Source organism: Pholis gunnellus (genome assembly GCF_910591455.1).
Source record: "Pholis gunnellus genome assembly, chromosome: 14".
NCBI classification, from domain to species: domain Eukaryota; kingdom Metazoa; phylum Chordata; class Actinopteri; order Perciformes; family Pholidae; genus Pholis; species Pholis gunnellus.
In genome coordinates, this window is record NC_136541.1 from 18,944,937 (window position 1) to 18,962,010 (window position 17,074).

General features: G+C 43.4%; 1 protein-coding gene across 1 annotated transcript; it reads left to right on the forward strand.

Moving 5' to 3' along the window:
* Positions 1 to 6,721: 6,721 nt before the first annotated feature.
* LOC306706117 (somatostatin receptor type 5) lies at positions 6,722 to 8,453 on the forward strand (the record flags this gene model as incomplete). Its single annotated transcript, XM_079173028.1, has 2 exons — positions 6,722 to 7,128; positions 7,736 to 8,453. 2 exons carry the CDS (start codon positions 6,722 to 6,724, stop codon positions 8,451 to 8,453), a joined length of 1,125 nt encoding a protein of 374 aa, XP_079029154.1.
* Between the last annotated feature and the right edge of the window lie 8,621 nt (positions 8,454 to 17,074).

Genomic DNA, 17,074 nt, shown 5'->3' on the forward strand with positions numbered 1-17,074 from the left:
TGTAAATCAGCAAAGAGCCGACAAGTAAACTCATAAACTTTACTGCCTCCATTTTCCTGCCATAGCCGAGATTGACACATTTTATTTCTCCCTTAAAAGAAAGAACGTGACGCAACCGAGCGCCGCGCTCTTGCATTCCTCCGGCTCCATCCTGAACTCTACGCGACTGAGACATCTCCCACCAACGCAGCTGTGGCTGTGTTTTTCCCTCTCAGGTTCATAAAAGGCTTCTATTCATTTTCGCATCCTATCTTTACGATCTGAGGAGGCGTGTTTGACACTCTCCACGCAGGCCTCGATGGGAGCAGTCATTCATCCTCCATCCTTCCTTCCTCCTCTCTGCCTCGTCTGCTTCGCTCTCTCTCACCCTCTTCACTCTCTCTCTTTCTCTCTCTCTTTCTCTCTCTCTCTTTCATACCTGTTTGTTTTCTCTGAGAACAAGTGATTCTCATCGTACCCACTGCCAGCAATTATTGGAGATTAAAGTGTGTGTGTGTGTGTGTGTGTGTGTGTGTGTGTGTGTGTGTGTGTGTGTGCGTGTGTCTAGGCTTACAGTCACTTGTGTAGGTGTTTCAATGTGTTTGTGTGCTCTTCTGCTTAGGTGTGTGTGTGTGTGTGTGTGTGTAAAAGAAAGCGATAGTGAGGTCAGTGTTGGAGGAGTTGAGGCAGTGTTTAGTGGGAGATATTTTGACAACAAATCCCTCGAGGTAGAGAGGTTGACTGAGGTAGCCCAGCCACGGGGGGGGGGGGGGGGGGGGATTCGTCAGACAAAGTACTGAAGTTGCATACTGAAGATGCACAAAGTGGCCTAAAAGTACGTGGACAGTCGAACAAAACACCGCATGTGATGTGTAGCCAGGCCAGCGGCGTGACTCTCCATCTGCCAGATGCTTTGGCACAAAACTGTCTTGGTCCCCAGAGGATGAATCTTTATGTGTTTGATCCTCTGACTTTTCCCTATATGACGTTAACATTTGTGTAACTTTTGTTTTTGACCAAATACTTTGAAACAAATAAGCTACACATTTGGTGATGATTAGCGAATGTTAGCCTACTAACATGCAACCTTAAGATGCTGAACATTGTACGATGTTAATGCTAAATATCAGCACGCACAGTCACACAAAGCAGCTCCAGCTGTGGGCATTGCTTTCCAAACTGCACACTTTTTTCTTTTCCTTTTTAGTTTATGCTGCAGCTGCCCTTACAGAATATGTACTGTTGCACGCAGTATGCTTGTCATTGTGACTTTGACCCTCTTGCTCATGTATCCGCTCCGCAGAGGACTGTGGGTCAGAAAAGCCAGCAAAGCATTCTGGCTTGCATACTGCACAATGAGACGGGATGCAGTAGGACATCCTGGTGTTTTTTAGCATACTGCATTTGTAATACTATGTATTTTGGGACATACTAAATCTTTCCTGGCATACTAAATAGTATGGCAGTGTGGGTATTACGCCTATGCAGCCACAAGAGCCTCAGTGAAGTTGGTTACTGATGTTGGACATTTAGGTCTCAGTCGATTATTTCAGTTCATTCCAAATGTGTTCAATGCTGTTCTCTCTGCAGGCAAGTCAAGTTCTTCTGCACCAAACCCTGAAAAACATTTCTTCATGGATCTCTCCCCGTCTCTCTTCTCTCGCTCTCATGCTGGAACACAAAGTTTGAAGCACATGAATTGTCTAAAATACCACTTTGTGCTGTGGCCTTAAGATTCCCGTCGATTGGAATTAAGACACCTTTGCTCAAACCATGACAGAAATACACATAGTATGCGTCCACGTACTCTTGACCACATAATGTGTACGGTGAAAGGAAAGAGCAGTCTGTGCTGTGTGTGTGTGTGTTTGTGGCTAAAGGACATCACGAGAAGTCAAGAGGAGGAGCGCAGGTGTGTGCCCTCTCTTTCTCCTCTTTATACAGCACATCGGCTGATGGTGAGCGGAGGGCTTTTCCCCTGAGCAGGTCACTCTTCACAGTAAGTGAGGCACATATGTTTCACCTCTTTGTATTTCCCCGTGGCTCTGCCCGCATGTCAGACCCTGGAATCTTGCTTTTGCGTTTCTACCTCCAGTCCACACCCGGGCTGCACACAAATCTTGGCTCCTGTTTGAACCTATCTGAGGTTTGACTTTTTTGTGTTACTCTGTTATGATGAAATGCTTATTTTTACAATGTTTTTAATCGACTATTTTCTTGAATGACTGTGTATCATCACGTCTTTGAGTTAAACTTGTGCACTTATTCTTCACAGAAATGTGTATGAGAATGCCAGCGGACCAATTTCTGTTTAAAATACAAGATATTTAATTATGCTGCTGGTAGAAATATCTGCTTTGATTTGAAATGATCTTTATTAGTAAAACATGTGTTGTTAAAGACATAACAATTACTGTTATATAAATATCTTAACATGTTCATAATGATATTACTAAAATGCTAATGTTTAGTACTAATTAGTTTTGCTTTGTCTATAAAACAAAGAATAGAACAATTTTGACCTGATGGTGGCACTAGATGAAGTCACCAACGTTTTTTTACGGTTCATCCTGAGGGGAACATGAATGCGTGGACCAAAGTGCACGGCAATTCCTCCGATAGTTATTAAGACATTTCACTGAAAACCAGAAATGTCAACCTTGCAGTGGCGCAAGAGGAAAAGTCACAGAATCAACAAAGTACAGTACAGTCCTCGGGGTTAATCCTCTGGGGACCATGAGTGTCTCTACCAAATTGAATGGCAATCCATCCAGTAGTTTTTGAGAAATGTATAATTATGGCATGGCTAAAAACTCAAATCCATCGGTAAACTAAGATCTAGTGACTGTAAATGCTTCGTAATATTTCTATACCCATCAAACCATTAAAGTATCTTTGGCGCCCTGTATGGAAGCATCTGCTTTCCACACTATCTATTCAGACCTTTTTCTCATATGTCACCCATCTGTTTTTCTGAATTCAATTTTGTGGTAAATCAATCAGCTTTTTCCCCTTCTGCTTCGTCCTTTACCTCTGAAAACCACAGACTGGGTTGATTGATTTTTCATGCTACAGATGTATGTGAATCCATATACTGCGGTCGAGGAGGGAAAGTGCTAGGACTGAAAATAGCCCGGAGCCTGTCCCAACTTCTACATCAGTAAGTCAGCACATCTGGAGGTCAACGTGTCTAAAATGAAACACAATTAGCTCAGCCTTGTGTTGCTCACTTCATGTCTCTGTGCTTCCCATCACTTGTGTGTTCTTGGCTGTCTCTCTTCATTTGTCATGCTACGTTTTTCCCCCTCATGGCCTTTTCCACTGCTGCTGCTCTTCACTCCTCATAAAGTTGCAGCTGTACTAATAAAGAAACAACAAGAAAAAAAACACCGTGAGGTTTGTGTTGTGATGTGGAAAGTCACTTTTAGTCAGGCTTTGAAGCAGGCTGCTAATTTGTTATTTGCCCCTTAAAATAAATGATTCATGTTCATATGAGGCCTGGTTTTTTTATTTATTTTTCAAATAGACAGTTAGTGTTTAGTGATGACTCTTCGTTCAAAAACACCGACTGAGCTGCCGCACTGACCTTCTTGCTTCGCGTGCAAAGCGCACATTATCACCCACCCCCAAAGATTACAACGTGGACGGGGATGTTAAGCTTGAGTGAGATCCTGCAGCAAAGGGACAGATGGGTGAAGGAATGAACAAACGTTTGTTCATTTGTTTCGTCCATCTGTCCCTCACACAGTTGATCAGGGTTTGACATAAGTGGGAGTAATGATGCATCCCACCACCACACTGGCATTTTCAAATTACATTCATAATGTCCCAATTAATAGTTAAAGAGCTTATCGATGGTGCTGAGAGAAAATGACAGATAGTTGTCGTATTACTATTGCCAGTACTAGAAAGTCGCTAAGCACATTTACTCAAGTACTGTACTTATTTAAAATGTTGAGATACTTGTACTTTAATGTGTACTTCTACTCCACTACATTCAGGAGGGACCTATTGCCCTTTTTACTTCACATTTATTTAACAGCTGTTAGTTAGTTTTTGGCTTAACATTTTTCATACACAACATGGGATCAAATTCAACTACCCACCTCAACCAACCACAACATTTAAGTACACCTTACACCTTCATACATCAGTGTTGTAATGATCCAATAATACAATAATTTCACACTGACGGAGGCCATTGTGAACATTCTGTGTGCTATTTAAAGTACAATTTATTTTCAGTACCTTTACATTCTTCTTAATGTTCAACTTTTATTTTCAATGGAGTAGTTTTATAGAATGTTGTTGTTTTAACTCAGAGGACCAGTGTGTATTCTTTCTCTTCTCTTCTATTCTTTCGTGTTATTGAACCTGAAAATAAAAATCTGTTGTGTTTTTGTTCGCTTAGAATAAGCCGTTTTTATCTTTATACGGAGCAGGCCACCATGTTTCTACAGTAGCCTAGAATGGACAAACCATTCACAGGCTCTTTACGGGCCATTCGAGTTTTCACGTTTTCGCATCGGCAGCCGTAGTTCTGCTGCACTCTTGGCAATCTGGAGAAGTTTCAATTGGTTGCAATCTGCAACGTCACCACTAGATGCCGCCAACGTGTTTGAATGAAGTGGCGGAGTATGCCTTTGCCATTTTTTAACTAATTATCTACCTAAAACCGAGGGATTCATAGGGATACAGCTTCGCTGTTTACTCTCTTAACACTGTCAGAATTGTATTCAGTTACATCCGACTGCTGCTGATTCACATTGTAAGTGTTCAACTGGCGAAACACAGTGTGGCTGTTAGTGAAGCAGCCACAAGAAACGGTCAAACATTTAAGAAAACATTTATTTGCTTCTTTGTTGTGAAGATATCAACCTCATATGCCGGCACATTAAGTACAGAGCTGAAGTCTGTTAGCCTAGCTTAGCATAAAGACTGAAAGGTGGGGGAAACAGCTAGCCGGGTTTTGACCAAAGCTAAAAAAAAAATACACCAACCAAAAACTCTAAAGCTCAATTGTTAACATGTTATATCTTATGTGTTTATTTATCAATAACCCGAAACATAAACAAGATTTACAGGTTTTACTTGCTGAAACTATTTTTTGTCAGGTAACAGTACAACATTGGAAACTCCACTATAGACGAGTCCTTCAATTCTTATTTTTTAGGTTCCTGTACATTTCCAGCTAACATTTTGCACTAATTATCGGTCAAATAGAAACAGAAAGCATGCTAGTTTAATTGGTACAATAGCAATTAATTTATTCCAAACAATTGCTTAACAAAAGTTTAGTCCGTGCACAGCACAGAATATATAGTTTCTGATTATACGATAAGTTAATATTTAGTCCAAAACTGGAACAAACCTTTGAGTCAATTCTCAACAACAAAACCACTAGAAACGTTGTCTCTATATTTAAAGAAATCAGTAGCATTCCACATTAGATGCTCTCTTAACTCCAGCTGCTTACTACTGGACACACAGTATGTGTCATTGTGTCATCTCACATTCTGAAATACAGCAAATAATGGTATTCTACAAAGTTTCTCACATGATTTGCTCTAACATCACACTGACATACCACTACCTAGCTTCTGTCTTGGCTCATGTAGTAACTTGTGAAGTTTAAGGTGAACGTGTCAAAGTATAAATTGCATAATGTATGAGAGTTGAGACTTTTGAAATGCCTGCATGTGTCAAGGTAGACAACTCCCAGGGTGTTTTAAAGAGCCTTTGGTTTAATCTGTCTTCAAAAGCGTTGCGGTTTGTTTGGTTCAGGATGTTCCACAGGGAATGCAGCGGAGAGTGGCCGAATCGATCCGCGAAAACATTCCGCGACACGGCTGATATTCCGCGCGGACGTCGATATTAAATCAGTTATTCAGAAAAAAAAACTTCCCAAATGTCAGCGCGCAGGCCGGTGAATCATTTCTCGCACAGCAAATAAATGGCTTGTTTACTCATGGCGATAAGTGGCTTGTTTACTTGCGGGGCATTTTGCCGCCTGCCCCTCCACCACCAAAGACTTCACCGTCTTCCTCTGCGCAACTAGTCTGTGTGTGTGCTGTTTATCCACCTGGGAACAAACAAGCTCCCCCTTCCTCTGTCTGCCGGTGCCATGAACCCGCCCAGCTCAGTTGGCCTTGTTTGTGACGTGACGCAGTCGACTTGCTGATGCCACCGAGTGTTTGTTGATGTCACCCGAGAGAGAAGAAGAGGGGGAGGGGGGGCTAGAGTTGTCGGGTCTGAATCATCAGGCTTGTCAATCACAGGGAGGGCCGTTAAGAGCTCCGAATTACAGTTGATTCGGGCCCCATCGAGCTGCAACTATTATGAGCATGAATAATACATGGGGGTTAGTTGATTGAAATTACTTCTCAGAACGACGGCGACTCTGCGTGTCTCTCGACACTCCTGATTTTGTCTTGCTCTCACAGTTGCTGGTAGTTCTCTTCACCTCTAAATATCCTTTTTGCGCTATTGCTCCTTTGCTTTCTCATCTTCTCACTGCTGCTCCTGTCTCATCTCATTTGTCATTTCTCACATTCATTCTCTCCCCTTGACCTTCCCTGCATTCACTCCCCTCACCCATCCTTTCCTTTTTCATCCACAATCCTATTTCCTAGAATGACTCCCAATTTGCTTATTCGCCATGTTCTCTGTTGGCTCAACTATCCTCCATCTCTAGATCTATTTTTTTCCTTCTTTTTACACCAACTAGAGCCTTGCCTTTACCATGCCTGCCATAGTCAACCTCCTTTTCAACGTCGTCTCCACCAACACCACCATCTCCTTCACCGTGGTGCTGCCCATGGTCAGCCTGGTCTCTCTTCTGGTGGGGGTTGGGGGTCACCTCCTGCTGTGGCTGGTGCTGATGAGGAACCCCCGCAGTCGCTCCAAGCCGAGCTCCGTCCTGCTCCTCAACCTCAGCCTGGCGGACCTGGGCGCCCTGCTCACCCTACCGTGCGTCCTTCTGAGTGCTTATTTCCAGGACTGGCAGCTGGGCGGTGGGACCTGCGTGCTCCTGGGGTTCATGACCTCGGTGACGGTGGGAGGGGAAATCTTCAGCCTGGCGGCGTTGTCGGTGCTGAGGTATCGCATCGTTGCACCGCGGATGAGAGCGCCTGCCAGCCTGACGCAAGTGTGAGTGTGTGTGTGTGTGTGTATTAAATAATATCATTCATTTAACTTATTGTCAACACATTCTGTAAAACCCATAAAAGCAACACTGGTGCACCAAGAGGGCATTAATCCACAGCTGAAAATAGTCTCCAACAATTGTGTCATTACTCCAGTTAAAGTAACGTGTGCTTAAAACTATAGTACCCAGCTGTTTCAAAAAGGAAATTCAACACGTAATGGCTTTAACGATTCTACAGACAGAAATGAGATTGTAACACAATACACAAAGACGTCTGTCTCAAGCAGTCTCTCTCTTCTAGTCAGTTGTCGGCATGCATAAGAATAATGCCGGAGTCAATTTCTTAACTACAACCCAGAGGCAGTAAAGAAGAGGCTTAAATCAAATATGCCAACAAACAGCAGAACCATGAGCATATATCACAGGTCAGTGCAGACATTAAAGGTCAACGCTATAACAAATTGTTGGCTCCCGTTAAATCATAATGTCACTATCCTTCCCATCAGACCCAGGTCTATGTTTTCTTGCCGAGTTGACCTATTTGTCATAGCACAGACGTGATGCTCCTGCACAACAAATAAGCCTCCGCTCTGCTCTCCTCTTCCACAGGTTATGCACGGTTGCAGCCATTTGGCTGGTCTCAGTAACCATGGCATTGCCCAAGGTTACCTACATCGACTTCGATGGGGGCTGCACGTGGGCAGTGGGCCGCGGCGAGTGGCTGTCCTTCCTGGTTCCCGCTTTCCTGGTTTATTACGTGGCCCCTCTCCTCTGCATCGCCGTGAACTGTGGCCTCATCATCTCTCACCTCCGCGGCTGCAGGAGCACTCTGGCCGCCGACCGGCGCAACAAGAAGGCTACCGCTCTGCTCATCGGTTCAACGCTGGTGTTTGCGATTAGCTGGCTGCCGTACTATGCACTTGAGTTTGTCAATGTTATGTCCCCTTTTGTTAGCTCGGCAGCCTCTCCCATCAGTACGCTGCGGCGTGAGCTGTCTTCGACGTCGTCATATCTCTCTTCCACGTCTCCCGCGCCACGCGAGGCAACCGAGACCAGGGTGTCCCTGCTGTGGGAGGTGGCGTCCCTGACGGCCATTTTGCTGGTGTGCCTGGCTCCGTGCTGGAACCCGCCGCTCTACTTCCTGTTGTCGCGTCCGGCCGTGCGCCAGCTCCGGGCTCTGCTGCCTTCCTTCATTGATAAGCACTTGGGAAAAAACCCTGTGCAGCGCCGGCGTATTGCTCCTGCTCCTCCCATAAGCCCGTCACACGCTCAGCCTCCCGCACAATCACTTACTCACCAAACTCCGACACACGGGCTGACTCAGTAAAGTTAGCACGCACACGGCTCACTCACATATTCCCGTGACGTACTATTCATATTTCCCATCACGAAAAACCTTAGACTGTATATAAGAAGTGGAAGTAGTCATCGTGACGTCCCCCATTGCTTTGTGGACGGCCATTTTGAAGCCATGAGTTCAGCATTTTGGCCGTCGCCATCTTAGATTTTGGCTGTCGCCTTCCTGTTTTTTAGTAACTAGTGAACGGAAGTGACCATATTTGGACTGCGGAGTAGCAACGTAAAGACGCCTTATACGTCTGTGGTAGTGAAGGCGACCTGTTAATCACAAGGTAGTCCTGCCCTAAAGAAAGCCCTGCTTATTGGACTCTAAATAGACCATCATTTGCTAAATGAACATCATGTTGTATTGTATAAGAATTGAAACTAGTGATTGAGACCATAAACTCATGTTTACAATGTTTACTGAGGGAATAAATCAAGACAGAAGTAGAGTCATTCTCTCATAGACTTCTATACAATCTGACTTATTTTTGCAACCGGAGGAGTCGCCCCCTGGTGGCCAGCACAGAGAATGCAAGTTTAAGGCACTTCCGCATTGGCTTCACTTTACAGAACCGGAGGTTGCCGCCGGCAAGAAACACTGAACGTCCCAACGCATGAGTCACAACATGCTTTGTATACAGATGCTGTTGTGTTTGTTAGGCTTCTTGTGCAGTCATAGCTACATGCTCTTTCCTTGTGCAAGATTACCGTAAATGTGAAAAAGGGCTCTGGGCAACAGTGTGTGAGCCTCTCAGATATACTCTCAGAGTATCATAAACAGAATGCATTATGTGCCATAAATACATAAGGTTTATATTCGAACATCGCAATGCCAGAGTCACTCAGCAACTCACCGTCCAGGCAGCATGAGGCTCGCAGAGGAGGAGAGCCTCCAATTCAAAACGAATGAAGAGAGAATTTTAAAGGAAATTTACAAACAAGTTCCTGTTAGTATGAAAGCACACGTCAGCATTTACAAATCCAGGTCACTGAACTTAAACGGACGTCCCAACGCGGGACCTGAACCTGCACTCTTAACAGCCTTTTCCAGAGACTGAAGGACGTCTGCTGAGCCCACATTGGCTGACAGAAACCATCCAAGCAAACATAAATCAAATTCCCCATGGAGCTTTTAAACAACTATCCCCAAAGTGCAATAAAAAGGGGCATCTGATAAGTATGACATATAGCATGGCCACAATATGAAAAGAGCTGTGGCTGTTCCGGGGGGAGCCTCCGCAGGACGTCGTTACGTTGCATCTAGTAGATTGCGACAAGCGATGCGACCATGTAAACCGATTACTAAGCTGTCTGGCAGAACAAAACACTGAGGACACGCAGAGGGCCATGTCCGCCTCCCTGTAAAGCTCTTGGTTGCAACATTATCTAAATTCAATGTAATCTGTATAACCTTGTGAAAGGGGAGCCTCTTTGACTTATTGGAAGCGCGAATAGAAGCTGTCTTGTTTTGCTCTGAGCTTGAATGCGGAGAAATGCCTTTTAAAACTGGGATTTGACACAAAGGATCACATCAGAACATACCAAGCGGAGTCCATCTGCTAATATCACAACGCAAAGGGCATGACATGCTCTCGCTTTGTTGGACAAATCGGCTGAGGACAAGTAATTGGATTTTTTTTTAGTTTTAAAGCTATTCATATGGAGAGATGTGAAGCAATGATTTAAATTAATTGTCAATGTGGACTCACTTGAGCTAAAGAACTAAGTTGGAAATTGCTTGATTTTTTTTAAATCTGAAACATGCGGAAACGCGCTTATTCACTTTGAGAGAGAGAGATAAGAAGAACGACATCACTCTCACGTCTGTCTGCTAAATATGAAGCCACGGCCAGTAGACTGTTAGCTTAGCTTAGCATAAAAACCTGGAACCAGGGGGAAACAGCTAGCCTGACTCTTTTAGTTCACCGATTAACTGGTTATATATTGTTTGTTTAATCCTTAAAAAGAAAAATGAGAAATGTTCAAATAACAGATTGCAGTCTTATGTGCCAGACTTTCTCTTGGCAGTGACTTCCTGGAGTCTCCGTTGTTAAGTTTATCGATATAGTGGAACACCTGTTTATAGTAATAGTTGTCAAAGGCCACTACACATGCACCACAGCAAAGAGTAGTCATCCTTCATTCTTTCATTTAATTGGGATGACAAAAAGTAATTCACTTCAAGACAATGGATAAAAAGTCATCTCTGACCTTGCGGAGGTCATCTTGTTGACTGCTATAAATTGCACCTCAGTAACCCTCTTGACCTCTTGACATCTCCCTGACCGCACCGCTGCACATCCTGATGACAGACCGCAGGGTTTCCTTTGGGAAGGAGCAGGCAGCTTTTGCGTCGATACCGTCTTGGTGGCTAATGAGAGCACTTATCTCCGTTATCTGTCTGCGCTGTGATCCTCTCGCACAGTGCCAGGCATGCTAGCGCGCTCTGATGTCCTGATGAGACTTAATTAAGTCTGCAGATTAGTGAAAGCATAAAATATAAGTCACGCTCAGCAGGCCCCATAGAGAGGATCCTTTGCCATTTCCATTCTGTGTGTTCACTGAGCCTCTCACTTGTCTGCAGGCCTGTTGTAGTTTTTGAAAAACACAGCGAGATCAGCCAGCTAAAGAACAGCGGTGAGCCGAATGGGCTGCAAAGTGAGACAAGAAACTAATATGCAAGGCATTCGGTGCTTATTGTACTGAGTGGACTTCTCTTCACACAGATGGCCATTTTGGAGAGGTATTGATTCATTGACTGTGACACCAAGAGCGAATCCTCACCCCGCTTAATGGCCTTAAGAGGATGTCGGGTCATTCACTGTCATTGAACACTATTTAAATCCCACAGGGAGGATCTGTTTAATACAAAGAGCTTTAGTTGAGTGATTCACAAATGAGCCTTCGACTATCCTTGCGATGTTCATGTGCCAAATTGGAAACAAATATATATATATATATATACTGTATATACATATATGTTCAAAAACTGAATTAAATATATCATTTCCTTTTTTCTCATACAATTTCACTAGTTTTTGATTATGTTTTTTTTAACTTCAATGCATGTGATCTTGAAAGAAGCTCATTTCTCACAAAGTCCTTGCATCATGATCTTAACTTAACACTGGATTTGAGGAATTTCAAATTGTAGGTGTAAAGGCCACATCTTAAACCTTTAACATGCTAACTGTTGAATAACTGCTGGAGGATGTTTGGTCTGCCGAATGTTTCTTTGGCCACTTGGGGGCAGCGCAACAAGAAGATGTCATTTAATTACCTTGTAAAGTTGTTACGGCGAATGTGTTAGCTAACAGTTATTTATACATTCAGAAGATACAGAGCAACATTTGCATGTGACCAAATAAAAGAAAGGTTCGACTTTTCCTTAGCTTTGTGAACAGTGGTGCAACATTAGCAATTATTTGGAGCATTATTTCTGTCCACCTCATGAATGTAGGTCCGATATTTAGCTATTTCAGCTCTGTTTTGGTCTCCACCAACACCAACGTCCTGCTACATGCTCCACTATGTTTGCTGCCTAATCGCAAACTTTCTCTGTCTGCTTTTGGTGCTGGGAAGCTCGCCATTCGATCTACTGTAAATATCTAAATATTGCATAGTGTAGCTTCAAACCCTCTAACTTTTAAGAGTTGAAAAAGTATGAACATTTTATTAATTATATAAGTAGCTGTTTTGAAATTGCTAACAGCCTTAAGCTGAAGAAAGTGTTGATAATGCCGGTGCTTGAACATCATAATACAACGTTATGATATTCAACAGCGGAAAAGTAGATCTTTTTTTAAACTTGTCTGGAATGTTTAACATGCTCACTGGCTAATTGCTGCTAAAGGCTGTTTGGTCTCCTTGTGTAAAACTGTGCCTTCGCATAATGAAAGTAAATAACTTCGTCACTCATGTGACCACAGTTGGCACTTGAAATGAAACTATGAAAGAAGACATTCAGCAGTTATCTATGGTCACCACAGTTATACTGAATACATTCATTTATTGATTCAGGACACTGGATCTAAAATACAAAACGCTCTCTTGGAGAGTTTGTTTGAAGGAAGGACTTCCCGGAGAAAAGTATAAGAGTTTGCAGAAGGCAACAGAAAGCACAATAAACTGCGATGATTGATGGTAGTGCAGGCACAGCCTTGGCTTGGAGACTAACAACATTAAAAAACGCTCCACCATCGACAACAAGGACATCGCTAAAAGCAACATGCGTCATTGATCAGCTGTTGTTTTTGTGCTTCTGAGGACCTTTTTCATATGTGCAAATCAGTCTATAAAGTGGACCATAACTCTTAAAAACATAGAAGAACAGGTTCTTTTTTCACCCCCAATTTCAGAGTCCAGTCACTGCGAGCAGTAAATTGGTGTGTGGACCAGAGGGTCAAACTCTGGGACAAAATGTCACTTGATGTGTTATGGGAAGCTGGTTTTCTTTCTCACATATTTGACAGATAGGATTTGGGGTTACAGTGTTATCGGTTCTCAAGGAGTTTTGTGAAATAATTGAACCAACGGATTTTCCACTGAGTGCCAGTTAGCTTACACACACAGTCGCAGAGGAGTGTCACCTTGGCAGCACTTGGTGATAGACTTGATAGCTAATCGGTACAAAACATACTTCCCTGCAACTGGGCATTGTGACAGCTTAAAGTGTACAGATAGTCAGGAAACAATGGAAAGAGAACTGGGGACACTGCTCATAAAACAAAGAATGTAAGCCAACAGACAAACGGCACTGACCGACTAGAAACGAATCGGGGACGTTGCAGTGTTGTGCTACGTGCTTTAATCATTCTGCTATCAGAACGCCTAAATTCATGATCATTTCTTACTAGTTTCACAAATCTTTATCTTCTGACAAATGATCATTTGAGCACTTCTATAAACCTATGGCACTAAAGTAGTCGACAACCATGCTTTCATTTGAAATTGAATAATTTACTCAAATTAAAGGGGCAGTGCACTATTAGCATTCCAATTTTCTTCATTTGAGGGACTCAGGAGAGACTGATGCAAATAAAAAAAAGACTGCTCAAAATGGGCAGAGATATCCTGGGTCAAGCAAACGGATCATACAGCTCCCATAATGCAACTCAATAGTTTTGTAGCACATTTTTCTGTTCACTTAAACCCAATCTGATATACAGTGAACTGATGACATCATCAGTCTTTGTTTATTTTCCCCAGACTCCAGCTCCCACAGTAGACATTACACAACAGTTTTCACAAAATGGATCAGTAGTCCTCGTGACAAGAAAAAAAAAACTGCTCTTCACGAGTAAACTCGGTGAGCTGACCCTTTTAAATCCCCAATAAAAGCTTATTCTGGTCATGTGAGGTAGAGGGATCACAATATAAAATCTAATTCTGTTCAAACATGGCACATTCTCCAAGAGACGTCCCTCTGCCTCCCTCTGGTGGCCGCGTCACCCCACAGCGACCAATAAGAAACTCAACCTCTATCGTCCAACCTGAAAGAAACACACCGGGAAAAGCCCTGACCGGTGAGACCGGGGCACGTATTGTGAAGGAGACCGCGCACCTGAGCTGGATGAACTGAAACGAGGGCCACTGCACTACCCTCATCATCCCTCCATCCACCTCCGACCCAACCCAAAGGAAGATCACTCTCACCGAAGGACGCGCCCCCCCATTACACCCTTTGTATGAGAGAGAGGGAGAAAGAGAGAGGAGGGGGAGAGAGAGAGCGAGAGATGCAGGTACTAACTGAAGGTGGGGAGGGGAGCACAGTCGCTGCTGGTCGTTGGGACGCCGAAAGGACAAGAGGGGGTGCGCTGTTGTGCTGATGGCTTTCTTTCTAACTCGCTTCTTATTGCGAACGGAGACGCAGGTGTAGCCTCTTGATCCGCTCCTCCAGCCCCGCTGCCACCTACCCCCAGACGTCCGTGCGCCAATACACCTCTACCTTCCAGTCACCAGAGGGGGATTTTTACGCGCCGCGGGGTATGAAGAATATCATCATGTCAAATGAGACGTGGCGCTTCTCTTTTGTGCGCCGCCTGTAACCGCCGCTGTGAACGCGATGCCGGGTCCGCACCCAGCGCAGATGACCTGAACCGGGCGGCCGAGGCAGTTGTAACTACATCACCTGTTCCATAAAGAGAAGACTTATTGATTACCATGGCGGACCAGGTAAGGCGAAGCCTGCTTTCCCACCTACCCCACCTCGCGCGCTCTGCACAATAGCCTAGACTACACGCGCACACACCAGGTAGACACACACGCACACGCACACACACGCGCTCTAATGTGTATTTTAGAGAATAACACGAGATCTAAACCTTGCCTTTTTGTATGCAACACACTTTCTCCCCGTCACACTAACTCTGTATGTGGAAAGTCAGTTTGAAATTTGGAGCATTTATTTCCCCCATCTTTACTCTCAGGTTATGATTTAATGGATTATTATTACAGAGACTTCCAGCGTGTCTGTGGTGCTCAATAGGGACTTTATAGTGACCTTCATAGTATTTCTACGCTCTATATCTGTATGTGTCTGTCTTTATCTCATGGTATGGCATTTAATCACAAACTGAATTATAATTAACTGTAGCCTACACGAAACGTGGTTCGGAAGAATCGACCTACACCAGACATAAACTCTCGGCTGCAGCTGGAAAAGAAGCAGCAGACAGCGTTAATTGGGCTGTGACGACGGGAGGATGAACACATTGCCCGTAGTATTCATTTTGTATTGTGCACTGTTGTTTGCCCTAGTTTCTCGACAGCCTGGCTAGAGAAGGAGATTAACCCTTGACACGCTGGCTCAGCACCCGCGGTCAGAGTGTTCCTGTCCTGTGCGCGTGTGCGCCTCCCCTGAGCACCGCTGACAATAAAGACCGCGCTTAATTGATTAGTGCGTTCAATTAACCTAATTAAGTTACCCCTGTGAACCTGTGTGAATGATGTATGGGCGTGTGTTTGAGGGGGTGTGTGTGTAAGCACGTTACTGTCACAGGTATAGCCACACCTCAACTGCATGTACGACAAAGTCATTATTATACTATACCCTACTGAAACTACACTGTGCTATACTGTACTATACAACAACACACTACACAATTGCAGTGCAATGTTATACTATACTATTTTACAGTATACTACTCTATATTATACATATACTTTACTATATTATTCTATATTTTACTATGCCATCATATATTATACTGCGCTATACTACAGCCTTCTATTCTATACTGTACTGTACTATCTAACAATACATGACACCGTACTATATTGCAGGACATCTCTTACACAACATTATTATCTACTAAACTACACAACATGACACTACACACTATACTGTGCTACTTCATCAGACAAAATTACACTATACTATATAGCAGTATACCATACTAAACTATACTTTACTTCACTATACAGTACAATACTACACTGCATTACACTATATTGTACCATGTCCCCACATTCTACACAACCTATAAGCTACAATTGTACTACAACTACTATTCATTAAATACAACTACTATACTTCATTGAATACACATACTATACTTCATTACACAACACTTTGCGATACTGTATTATACTATACTACACTACATCACACTATACTATACTATACAAACTAAACTACGCTATACTTAACTCCACTATATTATACTGCAATGTACTGTACTACACAGATGTAGTGTACAATTATACTACTGCTATTTAAAGTATATTGAAAGCTATACTATGCTAGAAATACAGGATTTAAATGGATGTTATGAAAACAAAAAGCATGAAACGTCTACGCTACGGGAGACAAAGTTACCAGTTTATTAGGCACATTTGGAGCTACAATCTAAACATTCGAATGCAATTCATACAGTCTCCGTACAGTGACGTCTATAATCTCTAGTTAATGTTGACACTGTGTCAGAGAGACGTGTTCATTCAGGTTATTGTTATTTGCGAGACTCTCCTCTATTGTTGTGCTGAATTGGTTTGCATTATCCTCTAATCTGCTCCTGTTATTGTGTCAATACCCTTTAATTAAGCGCCAATACAGTACTTAGCTTTGCCAAAGGCAGACGCTGGGCCGTGGAAGTCCAGGGGCACTGGAGCTAGATTAATTGCTGTATTAATATTGATGAGGGTTGTCTTATGCTTGACCTGCTGCGGCTACAAACACACACTATTATGCACATGCACGTGCATACTTTACTCAGCCAAACTATTGTTCCAGAGAAGAGGGCTGACAGCTTTCCCTTTTTTTTATTTTTCATTTTTAAAAATGACTAAGCATGAAGATGAAGACTGTATGTTACTGACCCATTTCTGTGTGAATGAATGCGGAGGTCACTATATGTAGTCACCTGGCAGCACTTACGCCCTCATTATACACAGCTACAGCCTCTGTTCCTCCATCATCCCTCCCTTGTGTCTCTTTCTTGAAGTACCTCTTCCTTTTCCTCTTCTTCCCCTATCTCTCTGTGTCCTTTTCAACCTGCTGTCTTTCAGCATCTTCTTATCTTCTGTCAGTCTTTCAGCAGCTCGTCCTGCCCCCCCCCCCCCACACACACACACACACACACCTCCCACCTGTCTCCCTCCTCC